Source organism: Maniola jurtina, chromosome 10, assembly GCF_905333055.1.
Source record: "Maniola jurtina chromosome 10, ilManJurt1.1, whole genome shotgun sequence".
Classification (NCBI taxonomy): Eukaryota; Metazoa; Arthropoda; class Insecta; order Lepidoptera; family Nymphalidae; genus Maniola; species Maniola jurtina.
In genome coordinates this window covers 11,790,942-11,806,239 of record NC_060038.1, presented here as the reverse complement: position 1 = coordinate 11,806,239, position 15,298 = coordinate 11,790,942, and the positions used below count along the sequence as shown (strand labels likewise).

The following is a 15,298-nucleotide window of genomic DNA, read 5'->3' as shown; positions in this document are numbered from 1 at the left end:
GTCGTTTAAAAGTTACCAGCTCTTTTCTAGTTTTCTTGTAGAAAAGAAGGTTAGATAACCCTTAGGTTCATAATATTCAAGTGTCAATTGACAAATGTCAAGCTGTCAAGATGGACGTTGCCTAGATATACATAATTATTTATTTGAAAATGATTTGTCGGGGGTCTCGGGGGTGTTGAAAATTTTTAATTTACACTTGTAACAAATCAAATTAAGCTTTAGGTCCTATAATTCTCTTTGTGTTTTGTTTTTATACACAAAGAGAATGTTATAATACCAGTTTCAACTGCATATCAAATGAGCTGAGTTTAAGTTGTTAGCAAAAAGCCTCGGCTCGCCTCCATGAATATGCGTCGAACCTTAATCAGACTTGATGCCTGTTTCATGAGACAATAATGCACCATTTGCGTATGTCAAAAATAAATTATTTCTCAGTGATTATGAAATAGATTGATAATAATTAAAATACGTAAAATCCACGTCCTTTGTTAGTTTTAATGGTTATTAAATCTATTTTAAAATCGATTAAAAAAACCACGTCAAATCAATATGACACATATATATATATGTCACATGCCAGTATTTCATAAAAGCTCGCATAGGTACTAAGCTTGTGTTTTGACGTTTAATAAAAAGATGCTGACTTGACTAGTTGTCGAACACCGGATTAAACCATGATTAAACCAGAATCAATTATTGCTTCGTCAACATTTTTAACTGGCTCATTTACGATCTAGCACAGAAAAATAAAAAATTGAAATCGGACAATTTTACCGTCCGCTAAACTTTTTAATTAAGAGTGCAATAGTTTCTCTGGAGAGTAACTTCAGCGCGAATCGTGATAGCGACGCGGGAAGGGGCAGCAGGCTTAGTATGAGATTGCACATTTCGATAACGTAGTTAGTAGCTCGATTCCGTAAAACCTGCATCAATCATTATTACAATCGCAATTGTTGTTATTGGCTAAATTTATGCTATTCTTGTTGCAACAGTGCATTGTAGTCACTAATGAACGAGCGTCAACTAATCACAGGTGATTGCGATCGTGACATTGTAGCTGTCATTCTACCGCAATCGAGCTGCTGATTTCGAGTATACAAAAACTTGTCATTATAAATATACAGCGTGTTTGAGAAATCAAATAACCTGTCAAATGGTATGTAGTACCAAATAGTAATTAATGCCATGGATTATTTTGTTATACCTCTGCTACTTGACAAACGTTTAAACAGTCCTTCAAGTTCACTGAAGTTTTTTACGAGTTCATTTGCGCAATCAGCTGTGTGAAAGGTTGTCACGTTGAAGATTAAACACATTCTTAGTCATTAATTCGTTAAGCCTTAAACACATCATGGACAGTGGACACCATCTAACACCTTGTATAAGTATGACGGATTAACTCACGTGTTTGTCTTAGTATGCCCAACTATCTGAATTTAAAACAGAAATACTGTGAAACAATAATAATCAGTAGTAATAGTTATTTTTTTCAATTTTAGAACTTTGATAAATAAGAAAGTAAAAGTTTACGTACTTTAAGTTCATTTTACTCTGACTTTTTAGTTATGATGTTGTCGAGATGTGTAAACTTGTACTAGGCCTCAGAGTGCGCCTCAATAAGGTGACCCAGATACAGCCTGCCGTTTGTTACAATGTATGTCTGGGGACACGTTCCTGCTATGGCTTCATATTTGAACTGAATTAAAAGTTATTTTAATAAAAAACCAGTCAAGTACGAGCCTGATTAGCACATCAAGGGTTCCGTAGCATCGCACAAGGCTATGTGCTTAATTTGCATGGTGGCCATCTTGGTCTTTTATTATTCGGCAATAGAAATACATACCTACTGTGTGAAAATTTCAACTCTCTGCCGTAATAGCGGTTCATAAAAAACTTAGAGTGACTGCCAGTCCTAGATCCTAGGTCCACATGGACGAAGTCACGAGCATCAGCTAGTAAAACTATAAAGGAGCAATTTCATATTTAAGATGTTGAGATTACGACAACGTCACACCTGTGAGTTGCGAGAGTTTTATAGCTTTAAACATTTTAAACGTATGATGAATAGTAGTTACCTAAATTATGTCCCGACCAATGATAATAATTTATGCAATCACGATTAAGCCATTAGATTAACTTAATTAATGACCTATGGATACTGCATTGAATTTATTACTCTAAAGAGTCCACGCAAACAAATGGATTTTGGACGTAGAGATTAAATATATCATTCTAATTGTAGAAGTGATGAGCTTTTTTAGTAAATGAAACGAAACCGATTTTCTTAGAAAAAAAAAACTAATTTTTAAATCAATCTTTTATTTGTGCGCTTACTTAATTTGAATTAAGCCTTTTGGTTCTTCGTGGGCATAACTCAATTTGCATCCGCGTTTTTCTGCTCACGGGATCGTGGAAAGTTGAAGTAGAAACACTTTAACATTTTTTTTTTTAACAAACATCAAAGTAAAGCTCAAGTTCATCCATGGTTCTACAGTCAGCGCTCCAAGCGGAAATCTTGCGAAATAAAATTCGGGGGTGCCTATTGAATGCATGACTTTAAATCAAGTAGGTATCTTTAGATCCGTTTTACTTTGACATTGGTACTGTTTCTGAGCGCAATTCGCACTTCGCATCTTTTTCTAGAAAAGGATAGACAAACCTAATTTAATTTAATTTAGAACTATGAAACCTCGTGAAGTAAGCTGCTAATCGTGAGCCTATTATTTAAGTTTGTAGAGTGAACTAGAATTTAGACTCTTAAAATTTAAAATTAATTTCCGTCCTTTTTTCGCACTATTAAAAAGAAAAAGCTGCAAATACTCTTTTAGTTTGGAGAAATACATCAAAATCCATGCCATTATTGTATTCGACGTTTGAATTCTATCAACGTTGAAGAGATTTAAGAGGGGTCTCTCCGTCACTCGCTTCATACAAACGTAGTTCCAATTTCATTTGAATATTAAGCAATCAAAGTCCATGAAATTTTGCAGACATATTCTAGAAACTAATATCTATGTCTGTGGTTTTCAGATTTCTGTTAAAATATTCGGTTTCAAAGCTACGCGGTCTTAAAAATTTACATACAAATCTTTGAGCCCCTGTAATTTAAAAACTACATATTTTTAGAAAAATCTAAAACACCACAGACACAGATATTAGTTTCTAGAATATGTCTGCAAAATTTCATGGACTTTGGTTGCTTAATATTTAAATGAAATTGGAACTACGATTGTATGAAGCGAGTGACAGAGAGAGCCCTGTTAAGAACTCATACTATGAGGTTTAAAGTTTCCTTCCTGCTGACAATGATCGAATTCGATGTGTGTGAAGACCAACAACGTATTATAGGCATATTAATATAATATAATTAATTGCGTCGTGCATAGATGACTATCAGCACATTGCAACAATACACACAACTTGTAACTTGTAATAACAATTTGTAATTACCAATAGAATATGGTTACAGTAAACATGTTTAAGGAAAATTATTATTTATCATAAAAGCCATTGTGTTGTTTTCCTCTTGAGAATAATAAAACTTTTATTTTATTATTCTCGTAAATAATTACCTATAATATTGTACCTAATAATTTTGTAAGCATACCAATTTATCCATACTAACTTCCTACCTAACATAATAAACATGATTGTTAAGAAAAAGTTGTTTTGTTACTATGGAAAAGTGATTATCAAAGTAACAACTTAAAAATTTCAGTGTGTTATTTATTAGATATTTTTGATGACTTCCCTGCAGTAGTGATGTGTCTATGGTGTTAGAACTTAGAATAAGAATAAGTTAGTGGAAGGTCCCAGGTGCGATTCCCGACAGACAATTTGGGAATTCATAATTTCTAAATTGTTACTGGTCTGGTGGAGGCCTTGGCTAGTTACCACCCTACCGGTAAACCCGTATCGCTATACAAAACATCACATCATTTTATTACTACAGTCCAAGACCCTATTAGCCGGCTCATCTGTAGGTACCTGAACATCAAAGCCTCACTGTATAAGTATTTACTTACACTGTGATATCGTGATACCTGGTAGGTAGATACAATTCCGTGGTGTAGGTTATTCTAGTCGGTTCGGTATTGACTATTTAATTAGATGGACGTAGGTACAGCTGTCGACACCTTGTCTGTTTGCATATTAGCGATGCACGGAATCGATCGTTTCTTCATTTGCTTTACCGCATATCTTTAATGAATAATTAATTAATAACCCAGTAAGGGAGCCGCTGAATTCAGGCGGCGCAAAGCCATGGCGTGTGGAAGTCTCTATAAGAGACCTTGTCCAGCAGTGGACGCCTATCGGTTGACGATAATGACGATGAAATCCAGTAAGTAGAGCAGAGTTGTACCGCAAATGACATTAAACCTGACTTAAAATAAATCACACTTCACACTAAAATTATAAAGGAAAAAGTTTGCATGTGTGTGTGTGTGTATGTTTGTTACTCCTTCACGCAAAAACTACTGGACGGATTGAGCTGAAATTTAGAATGGAGATAGACTATACCCTGGATTAGCACATAGGCTACTTTTTTATCCCGGAAAATCAAAGAGTTCCCACGGGAATTTTAAAAAACCTACATCCACGCGAATGAAGTCGCGGGTATCAGCTAGTATTATTTAAAGTAAAGTTTCCAAGCCTGAGTCAAAAGTGGGCAGATATTACATTATTACTTAAGTACAGCTATCTGCATGAAAAATGGAAACTCATTAGAAGTGAAATTGCGGTGGACAACGTATACCGCCGCGTAGAACTACACCCGTGGGGGAACTTTCATTCGTACGGCTTGAATCTCGGAACAGATGTTTGTTCCTAACTTCACCCCTACCCCTACGGCTAACCCCTTCTCCGAGCTTTATGTGCTGCGGTCTTTCTGGCTGAGGTTAGATAGATAGATAGAAATATATTACACACAAATGCATAGAAGTTTACAACATTAATTTGCAGTGCAAACAACTGATCTTAGGGTGCCTTTCCATTGAAGCGGTCAATATAACTACATCTATACATATATGCAAGTGTAAATTAAAAAATTATAATACCCCCGACAGCTTTGAGAAAATTATGGAGAACTCTTAAGCATGCAAGTCCTCACGATGTTTTCCTTCATCGTTAAACAAGTGATATTTAATTACTTGAAATGCACATAATTCCAAAAAATTAGAAGTGCGATAGAAGCCTGGACCCCTCCGAATAGGAGATAAAAGCCATCTCCGGTCATGTCACATCAGAACAGAAAGTTACAGTTTATTACAGCTAACACCTATACATACATGCTGAACTAAAAAAATAAACAAAGAAAAAACAAGTTAATAAGTTCATCCAATCAACACGTTTCATTTGCTAGTGGGAAATTGGCTCATGTCATCCGTAGATAGGTATATTATATATTATGTAAGTACTCGAGCACTTCGCAAGCAAAGCAAACACTGAGCTATGTATCCCTACACTTAGCGGGATTCCACATCGTAGAGGGACGAAGGTAGGTAAGGTTATCAGTTTCAGTCTTGTTCTACCGACTTTAACTTAGGTATTTTACCTTAGGCGTCGCGGCTGGAGAGAATATCATACAGCGCGCTGCCGCGACGCGCAGTTCAGTTGCAGTTGCAGTTTAGTTCGAGTGCGTGGGCACCTTTAGTTAGGTAGGATGTGGGGATCCGAACGAAGGGAAGAAGGTGAATGTAGGGTCGAAATATAAATCACTACCCATATTATCACTACCCAGTACCCATATTATAAATGCGAAAGTGTTTGTTTGTTAGTTTATTGGATTGGTGTTTGTCCTTCTATCACGTCGCAACGGAGCAACGGATCGACGCGATTTTTTTTGCATGAATATCATGAATATATTTAGTTAAAAACCTTTCGGTCTTTAACTGGTAGGGATGGTAGGGACAATATACGTAGATTCTGCGAAAAGTTACAACAACATTTATGTATGCTCTCGTCTAAATTGAATCATAAATTTTATTACTTTGATACCGTCGCATTTTCCCTTGCGAATGAGCGACATATTATGTCAAAGAGAAAAAAAACGGCGGAGTGGAGAATTTCCGGTAAGCAAAAAGCGTTTGATGAAACTTCTATGAGCACATATACATATACCTTTATCGAATATTAAACCAGAGAAATTAAAGGATCACTTTTTGGCTTACGATATTAACATCCATGCATTTATGAGCGCATTTAAAAAAAATACCCATCTTATTGTGGACTTCCTTCTTTTTTTGAACGTGGATACTAATTAGAAGATGGATAGGTATAAGGTGAAATTATTCAACTTTTGGCTTTGATTGGGGCCCGAAGCCGTCATTGCTGAGAGTCGTGACTTCTTTCCATTAATCTTATGATGGTAGAGATTCTTGAGATAATGAAGCGGTGGGCTCCATGATGACCGATTCTTCCGTATAAGACTCATCATGTGTTGTGCCGAAATGGACTCCACTCAGCATTCACTGACTGTGGCGGGAAGCGCTGGTCTTCCGTGAAGCCAGAAGTTTCGGACAGTGAAGATAGGATAGAATAGAAGTACAAGGATGGTTAATAAATTGGGTTGGTATAACGATTGTTAAAGTTGTCAAGAGATATGAGTAAATAAAAGCAAAACTGATATATCAAACCTCAAATTCAGCCTTCCACATTGGGTTACCCGTCTAGTTACCGACCAGGTTTAACGTTGCTTAGCCAGCGTAATCGTTTGACATTTTAAAACTAACACGTCTCTCGTCTTCCTCACAATAACAGTTTAATTTGGTACCATAAATTATTATTATGACTATCTTCACTAGACACCACATGGCTTCACAGTCATTAATTAAGCGCTACGTACAATGTTAAATCTTAATTAAATTTCACCCTTCATTCCTGTCTTCTCCAACTTGCTACTGTAATATAATATGTAAGACTCTAATATTTCAGTGTAAGAAGAGACGATGTTTTAAAAAGATATGATACTAGCTGATGCTCGCGACTTCGTTCCCGAGGATATAGGTTTTTAAAAATCTCGTAGGAACTCATTGATTTTCCGGGATAAAAAGTAGCCTATGTGTTAATCTAGGGTATAATCTATCTCCATTGCAAATTTCAGCCAAATCTGTCCAGTAGTTTTTGCGTGAAAGAGTAACAAACATCCATACATCAAACTATCGCGTTTGTAATATTAAATAGGATTTTATGAACAGAAGTCTACTTTCAAAAAATGTTACCTCGTGGTTGAAGACCTAAAGTGGGGTACCACCCAAGTAAGGTAGTAACAAATAATTAACACTGGTGACTACTAATGGGACATTAAAGCACCGACGAGATGCTTAAGCATGAGGCATAGAAGTAAGTAATAAAATATCACTCACCGATACTCTGGCTGACCCAGATGCCCAGCATGTCCAGCTGCAACAGCCGATGATACAGACTGGCGCCTTGCGTGTGGTTCATGAACAAATGGTACAGGAACGAGCCACACCAGGGTGCGAGGGCTCCGAGGAGATGACATAGCGATAAGAACCATGCTCCGGCACCTCCACTGCCGCTTCCCCAGGGTAGCAAGCCGGGTAGGACGGCCAATATGTAGACTAAGGATATACCTGGAAAGAAAATGTTAGCTTAAAAAAAGATTCACTAGCCTACGAACTGCCTATGGAGGAAGAATTGAATCGAATATCTTTGTAAAGAAAATAATAACATGACGTCATTTTACAAACAAAACTGTTCACGTTTTGAAACTTAATTACGGTAATTCGTAAGGCTTCTGACGGCTAAAACTATCGGTTTGGTTGAATGGCATCCAAAGGGTGGGCAGAAATGGTGGAGCTCTTACAAATCGTCACGTAGAATAAACACGCGAGGGGTACACCATGGTACACGCTACCGTGTTGCCATGCGGGACTTAGCGAATGTAAGTTGGCGCCAATAAATAAATTAAAAGCTAATAGAGCAGTTGAGCCTTCGATGAACAATTGGTGTCACTACAATCAGTAAGATACAACTCTGGGAGGAAGTTATGTTTTTTTGCGTAGAAGACCATTTTGATCGCTCTGACTTCAATTATAATTATGTAAAGTAAGTACTCGTAGATGTACGAGTAGGTTAGTCTACACGGTTTGTTGATGACGGTGACTTATGATATCTCGAAATGCCTTTTAATTTGTGGTTAGCAAATTTTAAATTTCAAATGCCACGTCATTAAAAATTGTGCAGCCATTTTACTGTATCAAAAGTCGCATAAACACTTAACACATTTACAGCTTGCAGCTTGCTAACCCTCTAGCAATTATGGCTCGTTTCTATACGAATACTTTTTGCTCTCGGTCGAAATGGGCAAAAAATGGCTAAAAATTTATGGAAAGGACCGTTTGCAGTTTTTAGTCCTCGGATAAAAAAGCGGCTTGTGGAAGTATATATAGGTTTAACGTTTGGGAATTTCCCTGGAATTTCCCTTGTCTAAAATAAGTAAATTCGTTTTTTTTAAAGAAAATATTACAATAAAATTTAAAGCTAGCCGTATCTAATTACTGTACAAGTCATGTTTGTGTGGAATGGTGGTTTGTTTTTTGATGTAAAAACTTCTTTAGGCGTGTTGGGCGATTTTGGGATTTGGGGATGGGTAAAAACTTAAGGGTTGCGTCACCGACATGCTTACGTCTTACGTTAATAGTGCTCGGCGTGTGAATAGACTTTTTTTGGCAACCGGACGTTTCAAAATTTCCATGGGAGTGAAGTCGCGGGCGGTCCTAGTTTATAAATAACAAAGTAAGTAATTTGTAACGCAGTTATACGTAGCTAAATTGCGTGATAATGAAGGTTGTCATTAATCAAATTCAACAACATCAGGCGATGGGCAGGTCGGGTCGTTTGCGTCCAGTAAATACCAAGGATATAATTTTGTATTGTTTATTTATTAGACTAATCATTCTGTGGTTCCAAGGAAAAAGGTGACGAGTTCAAAACACATTAAATTACGGTGTAAAAAAGAAAACGCTTTAGTACTTTTTGATTTAGAAAAAGTTAGATATTTTTGAATCCAAAATACCATATTATGACTACTGTACCTAATAGGTAATAGCACTTGTTTTGGATCCAAGATACAGTAGTTGTTGTTGTAGTAGTAGTAGTAGTGCAGCACTTATTTTGGATACAGACATATTTATAGCTTTAACCTAAATGAACAAAGAAGCGTATTCTTATTTTACGCCGTCGCGTAGTGAAAACTTGTGTTTTGTGACAACTTTTCACTACGACGAGATAATAAGTAAAAGAATTATTTATTGTGAATCACAAAAAGTTTTTTCTTATTAGTTCTTTTAATCGAGTCGTATTTGGGAGGATTTGGGAGCTTAACGCACATCACAAGAAATTACTACCATGTTATGATTAATGGAAAGAAAGGAACGCTAGCTGCATTCCTTTCCTTCATAATCCTTTAATAAATAGTGAATAAAAAAAAATATATTTATTTGAATTTTATTTCTTTGGGAGAAATAAAATGAATTTCAACATTAAATCCAATTTTAGGTACCATATTTTTCTCAAGATTAAATCTAATGTAAAGGAAATTACATGTACTTTGCGAAAATGTCATACGTTTAAGCGTTTCGAGATAAGAAAATAAAGAGCTCGCTGGCACGTAGTGAAATCACGTAAATTCACGTAACAACGTAACTTCGTCCATTAATCACGTAACCACAATGCTGACGAGAGTGTTGTTGGAAGTAGCGAGTAATCTTTGCTATCCATACTATCTCTCTCTCTGTCTATCTATCTCTATTTCTCTATCTTTCTGTCTCAATAATTATCTCATTCTCTATTGCGAACATTTTGTGTAAAATGTTAGTTCCCCCAAAACGGACAAATCTATATAATACAAAGTACAGCATGCGATAAGCACCGCTTGATCCCGCCCACTATTAAAGAAACAGGAAAAGCAAGTAATGCACCACCAATACATAACATCACACAAATCTTCTGCATCGCATTCAATGTAAGTTTTACTCCGACACCGGAACACCGTTAGGAAATGTAGACTGCACAATGTGTAAAACTAAAATTGACTTTGCAATTGTGCTTTTCTCCTTACAATTATTGTCCTTCTAAGTAAAGTTACGTATTGTTTCAAAGTATAAATGCTAGCAAGAAGCGAATTCACGTAGATATAACGTAACTTCGCCCATTAATCACGTCAGCATTCACAACAATGCTCGTGTTGTCGGAAGTAGCAAGTAAGATTAGCGTGGAGAAATGTTTGAATACTAAAGTTGTTGGATGCAAATGTTAGCTTTGCTTATCTGCTTGTTACTGTGCAAAGGCGTAGGTGACATCAATGCAATGGACTTATACAATTACGCTGGAAGCGGTATACAAAATTACAGTTATTTTGTGCGCCGATTCGAAGTGCTCTACCTAGCGTACAGTCAAAATTGAAATTTTGTGTTAAATGATCTTCGTGTTGACATTATGATTACGGTAAAATAACAGCTACAGTGTGACGATCGCAATCACCTCTGGTTGGCCAATAGTCTCCCGCTATTGGCTAAAACGCATTGTTGCAATAAGAATACCAAAAATTCAGCCAATCATAACAATTGAGATTGTAATAATGATTGATGCAGCTTTTCCGGAATCGACCGGCAGATGTCTCTTCACTAACATTTAATTAGTTTCGAGTGTTTACCGATGGCCGCTGGAGTAGACGTTTTCTGGAGTGGGCCAACAATTGCAGGGTGAGACAATCTCCAACCCCCAGCGGGTTGGAGATTGTCTCACCCTGCAATTGTTGTGAAACTTGTGACCTTGAAAAGGTAATGGAAAGTGGGAGAGTGAGAAAGGCGGAGAAGCGCGTGTGGTGTGGAAGGCTTATGTCCAGCAGTGGACGCAAACAGACTGATTGATAAGTGCGCTCATATAATGCTCATTGCTGTTTTATTGGCGCCAAAATAACAAAAATCAAGTTTTTCAAAAGCAAGTTCGCAATTGCAGGTCCAGCGTATTACTACAGGTCAGTGTCTATTCATGATTTATGTGCACAATGATTTAAAACAGGGCCGTAACTCAAAATCTGATATTAAGTAAGTACGTAAGATAAAGTAAGTTACTTATCAAAAAAACCGTAGATGTGCATTCTGGCTTATAAGAGTATTTAAAAAGTTATTTTCTAATGCGGTGAAAGCTGAAGCAGAAACTTTTTATTCTGTAGCAGCCTCGTGCTCGAGCTGCGGAAATTTAATATTTCTGTTTTATTTCGTGAGTACATCATAAGTGGTGTTCTACGAGAGATGCATCAAGAAATACGTAGTTTTTTCTTTCTGCTATGGTAAACTTGTGTTGAATCATTTTTAAGGAGTTTTGAAGCTTTCAAAAGTTTATTTGGGCATGGTAGCACACATATTATACAGGCGGCTTTTATTTGGACTGTTAGTTGAACTGCCAGATAACTGAAAAGTTTTTACACTACGTTCCATTTAGAATTGAACACTGTGTAGTGTAGTATTGTCTGTTTTTGACCGTGATATTGTAGTTATATTCAAAAGCAGCAAAAAGAATTTCCCAAGACGGGCAAAAAGAATTCCGTAGCAGATTGATTTGTTTGGAAAGCCCTTGATAGTTGTTCGTTTTGATTCGTCGGGGTATGATTTTTTTTTGTAATAGAAGTCAAATTATTATCATATACAAGCCTCTTATGTTATGATGTTATATATCTTAATCACTATCCCACCTTAACTAGTCTACCACCGATGCACCATTTAAGAGAATAGTGTGGCCCAGTGTAGGCGTAGCAGTTGAATGTACTGATCAAGCAACGTCGACCTAAGTTGGTCAACTGGATGGGTAACCGACTTCTCAAAGCTCTGGATTTGATTTTGCTGCTCTATTATTTATGAGAAAGATACAGTAAATTGAACATTTGCTGAGCATTGGGCAGTATCAACAATGCACACTGCACACTATGCCGGTTTGGCCCGTAACATATCCAGTAGATATTGTTTGTATGTAACCATGATATTTTGTGTAGGTATATTCAAAAGCAGCAAAGAGAACTTCCAAAAACTGGCAAAAAGATTTCGGTGGCAGATTGTATTGTTTGGAAAGCCCTTGTTCGTTGTTTTTCCATTTCTCATCCCTTATTGCGAAAAGCTGACTGGCCGCAATTTCGAGACTAATCGAAAAATAGCTGTCCCACAATTCTTCATTTAGAATGAAAATAGAAAGCTCTTCGAGCCACGAGCCTCTTTACAATGTATCTATTTCTGCCAATGAATATCTATTTCACAATATATTTTTGGTTTCATTTCAATTCTTATAAAAGGTGCTTTTTATGAAAATTGAAGCGAATGAAGCATTTGTGACTAATGTAGACTTTTGTGCTATGTCTCAGTTATTTTAGCGTAAAAAGTTTTACTACTTAGCTCAATTTTTTTTCCGCGATCGAATTTTGTCGCACGGCGAGACTATCGCCGCAATTCTCTCGTCCGTGGAAATGGCGCTGAGTTTTGTATATTGGTTGCACACAAGCGACAAATTTTCACCATTGGGAGGCTGCGGCCGTGACTAGATACTACTCTAAGGTTTGGAATGCCTTTCCTACCGAGAAGAACCAGCAAGAAACTCGGCGGTTGCTCTTTTCCAAGATTATGCCATGTATAAAAGTAATTGCTGGAGTGAGCTGCAGGTCAAATCCGCGCTCTTTTATCATTTACATAATCTTCGATTGTATAATATGCTTTTCTCAGGAGCTTAGCTGCATCGTGTGGCATGGTGCAATTTCTAGTTAGTAGGATGACGCAGCGGCACCTCTCAGGCGACGCACCGCCAACGCAAAGCATCATGTGGCTTCACTATTAGTAAAGGATCGACCTTATTTTCGTGACAAGCGTAGCAGAAGTCTTCAATATAAATCAAATGGAACAAAACTTTCCTGCAACAAAGCGATAAATAATGCATAGAAAGCCAGTTCGAAATAATCTCGGACATAAACTACGCTTTGTCATTCAAACCGATTCCATTCAATAGTTTGTAGCGGCGATATATCATTCATATTCCAGGGTTGATTTATCGATGCAGATTGCGCATATATATAAGTAATCTATAGGTACATCTGAATAAACTGACTGTCTAACTTATGAATACAAACTAAAATTATCTTGTAAAAGGAAAATTGTGTTTGTCTAACCTCATGACGTTTAGGTACGTAAAAACATGCTAAAACTCTGTGCATAAAGTCTACCAATCAGATTCTTAAAACTTCGTAAACAAATTATCACGTCATCTTTTAAAAATCTGATTGGTGGACCGAACACATCTCCTCTCCAGTCCGCTTAATTGGAAACTGGGTCTTCCCGATCTGGGATGATTAGTCGGCGCGATTCACTGACGAATCATCATTATTCCAAGTCGTAGTACACCCTACAAGTTTTCCGCTCAAACTCAGAATCAGACGTGGTGAAATTTTACCTATCAGTAAAAATAAATGCGTTTAGCACTTTTTGAGATAAAGTAAAATCCCTTTCAAAGAGACGCGGCGCGTTGGGCTGACATTTGAAGGAAATTTTCAGTGATGAAATCTGTTTGATGTTTGGGTACGTAAGTGCCTTTTGCATTTTCGATTAGCTAAGGGTTTAGCTCAGATGGTTAAAGAAGGATAAAGGTGTTTCTTTGTACCTGTAAACGATTGTGAAGTTGCCGGTTCAACATTTTCTTTTTGTGCTCCATCTCCTTATAATTAGGGTTCCGTATCTCAGGAGAGAAAAAAGGAAATCTGTCGTGTCTTTTAAGACCTATCAAGGTAATCAAAACCTATAAGTTAAGTAGGGTACTTCCCGTTAACCTAGAAACATGAAATTTGGCAGGTGGCAAGGTATTATAGCACAAATAAAGGAAAATTTTGAAATCCGTTATTTCTTGTACGGTGGGACCCTTCGTGTGCGAGTCCGCCCGCACTTGGCCGGTTTTTTAGGGAATAAATCAACACTATAAAAGTTTTTTTTTTTTCTGAAAATAAATTGGCACTTTACTACAAATTGTTGTATAACCATTGTTGTAGCAACGTAGCGTGCAGATTCTCGCGCGTAGCAATTGCTACGAATGCACTACGAATGCCCGTTGGCCTGTTAACATTCCTGTCCTTGTGATTTGAAACAATTAATAATACAACCTTCGCTTTTATCGTTTATTCCAACATTACATAAGTAGAAAGATTTATTATGGAAGTATTTGTACTAAATTAGAACTACGTACTTGTACATATTTTATTACTTTCCCGCCCCGGCTTCACTCACGTGGAATTTCCGAAAATCCTTTCTTAGTGGTGGTCCACGTTATACAAAAACTCACAAAATCTCAAGTTTCTAGTGACCCACCCAGTGGTTTCCTTTGTACGTTGATTTGTCAGTCAGTCAGTTTTTTCTTTTATTTTATTAAAAAAAAATAATGAACTAATGCCCGCGACTTCGTCCACGTGGATCAACGATTTTAATAATCCCGTGGGAACTCTTTGATTTTCCTGGACTATGTTACTGAAGGACAAACCAACAAACCAATTAACAAACAAACACACTTTCGTATTTATAATATGGGTAGTATGGTAGAGTTTGAGTTCTCGATGGTAAAATAATAAACTCAAACTCAAAATTGTTGTTTGTAGGCGGTAATCTCTGGAACTACTGAACTGATTTTGAAAAATTTTTCACCAGGTGAAAGCTATATTGTTTCAGAGTAACATAGGCTATATTTTGTTTTCAAAAAAATTAGAAATCATTAAGAAAACTGTAATAAGCTAACCGTACGAAGCCTAGCTAGTATTCAATAATGTTATGTCAATAAGTTACCATACTAATATGAAAATGATATTTTAAAAACCTCATTACAACAAGGTTACAAAGTAAAGCTAATATTTTAGCTGTAGCTTACAGAGATATTGTGTATTAATGGCGCCGTATTCACGGCTTTAGGTGAAAAATGGAGCGATCTCTCAACGAAGATTGCTTTGTTCTGTGCTCCTACTCCAGTTGGCTACAATTTGCATCTTTAAAATACTACTAGAATACAAAAACACTATATTTTTGCCATCTTTTGTATGTTTTAAATTGAAAAAGCAGTATTGGTATACCGACGAAAGAAAATAGGTAGTTTCTTTTAATTGAATACTTTTGATACGTATTTCACACTGAAAATTTCAGTAGAATTTGAATCAAATTCTACGGCATCAGCTACTTTTTATCCTCGAAACTATTATAAGCTATGAGAAATCATAAATTATACACACAAAAAAAGTGTTATGTGCTTGCGTGAAATTTGT

The 15,298-nt window shown here is 36.6% G+C and overlaps 1 protein-coding gene across 1 annotated transcript in view; it reads right to left on the bottom strand.

Moving 5' to 3' along the window:
* Positions 1-15,298, bottom strand: part of LOC123868871 (progestin and adipoQ receptor family member 4) — a 59,981-nt gene that overhangs the window by 33,079 nt on the left and 11,604 nt on the right. Inside the window, exon 2 of the mRNA XM_045911526.1 lies at positions 7,365-7,595. Coding sequence (XP_045767482.1) covers positions 7,365-7,595 — 231 coding nt within the window. The remainder of the gene's footprint in view (positions 1-7,364; positions 7,596-15,298) is intronic.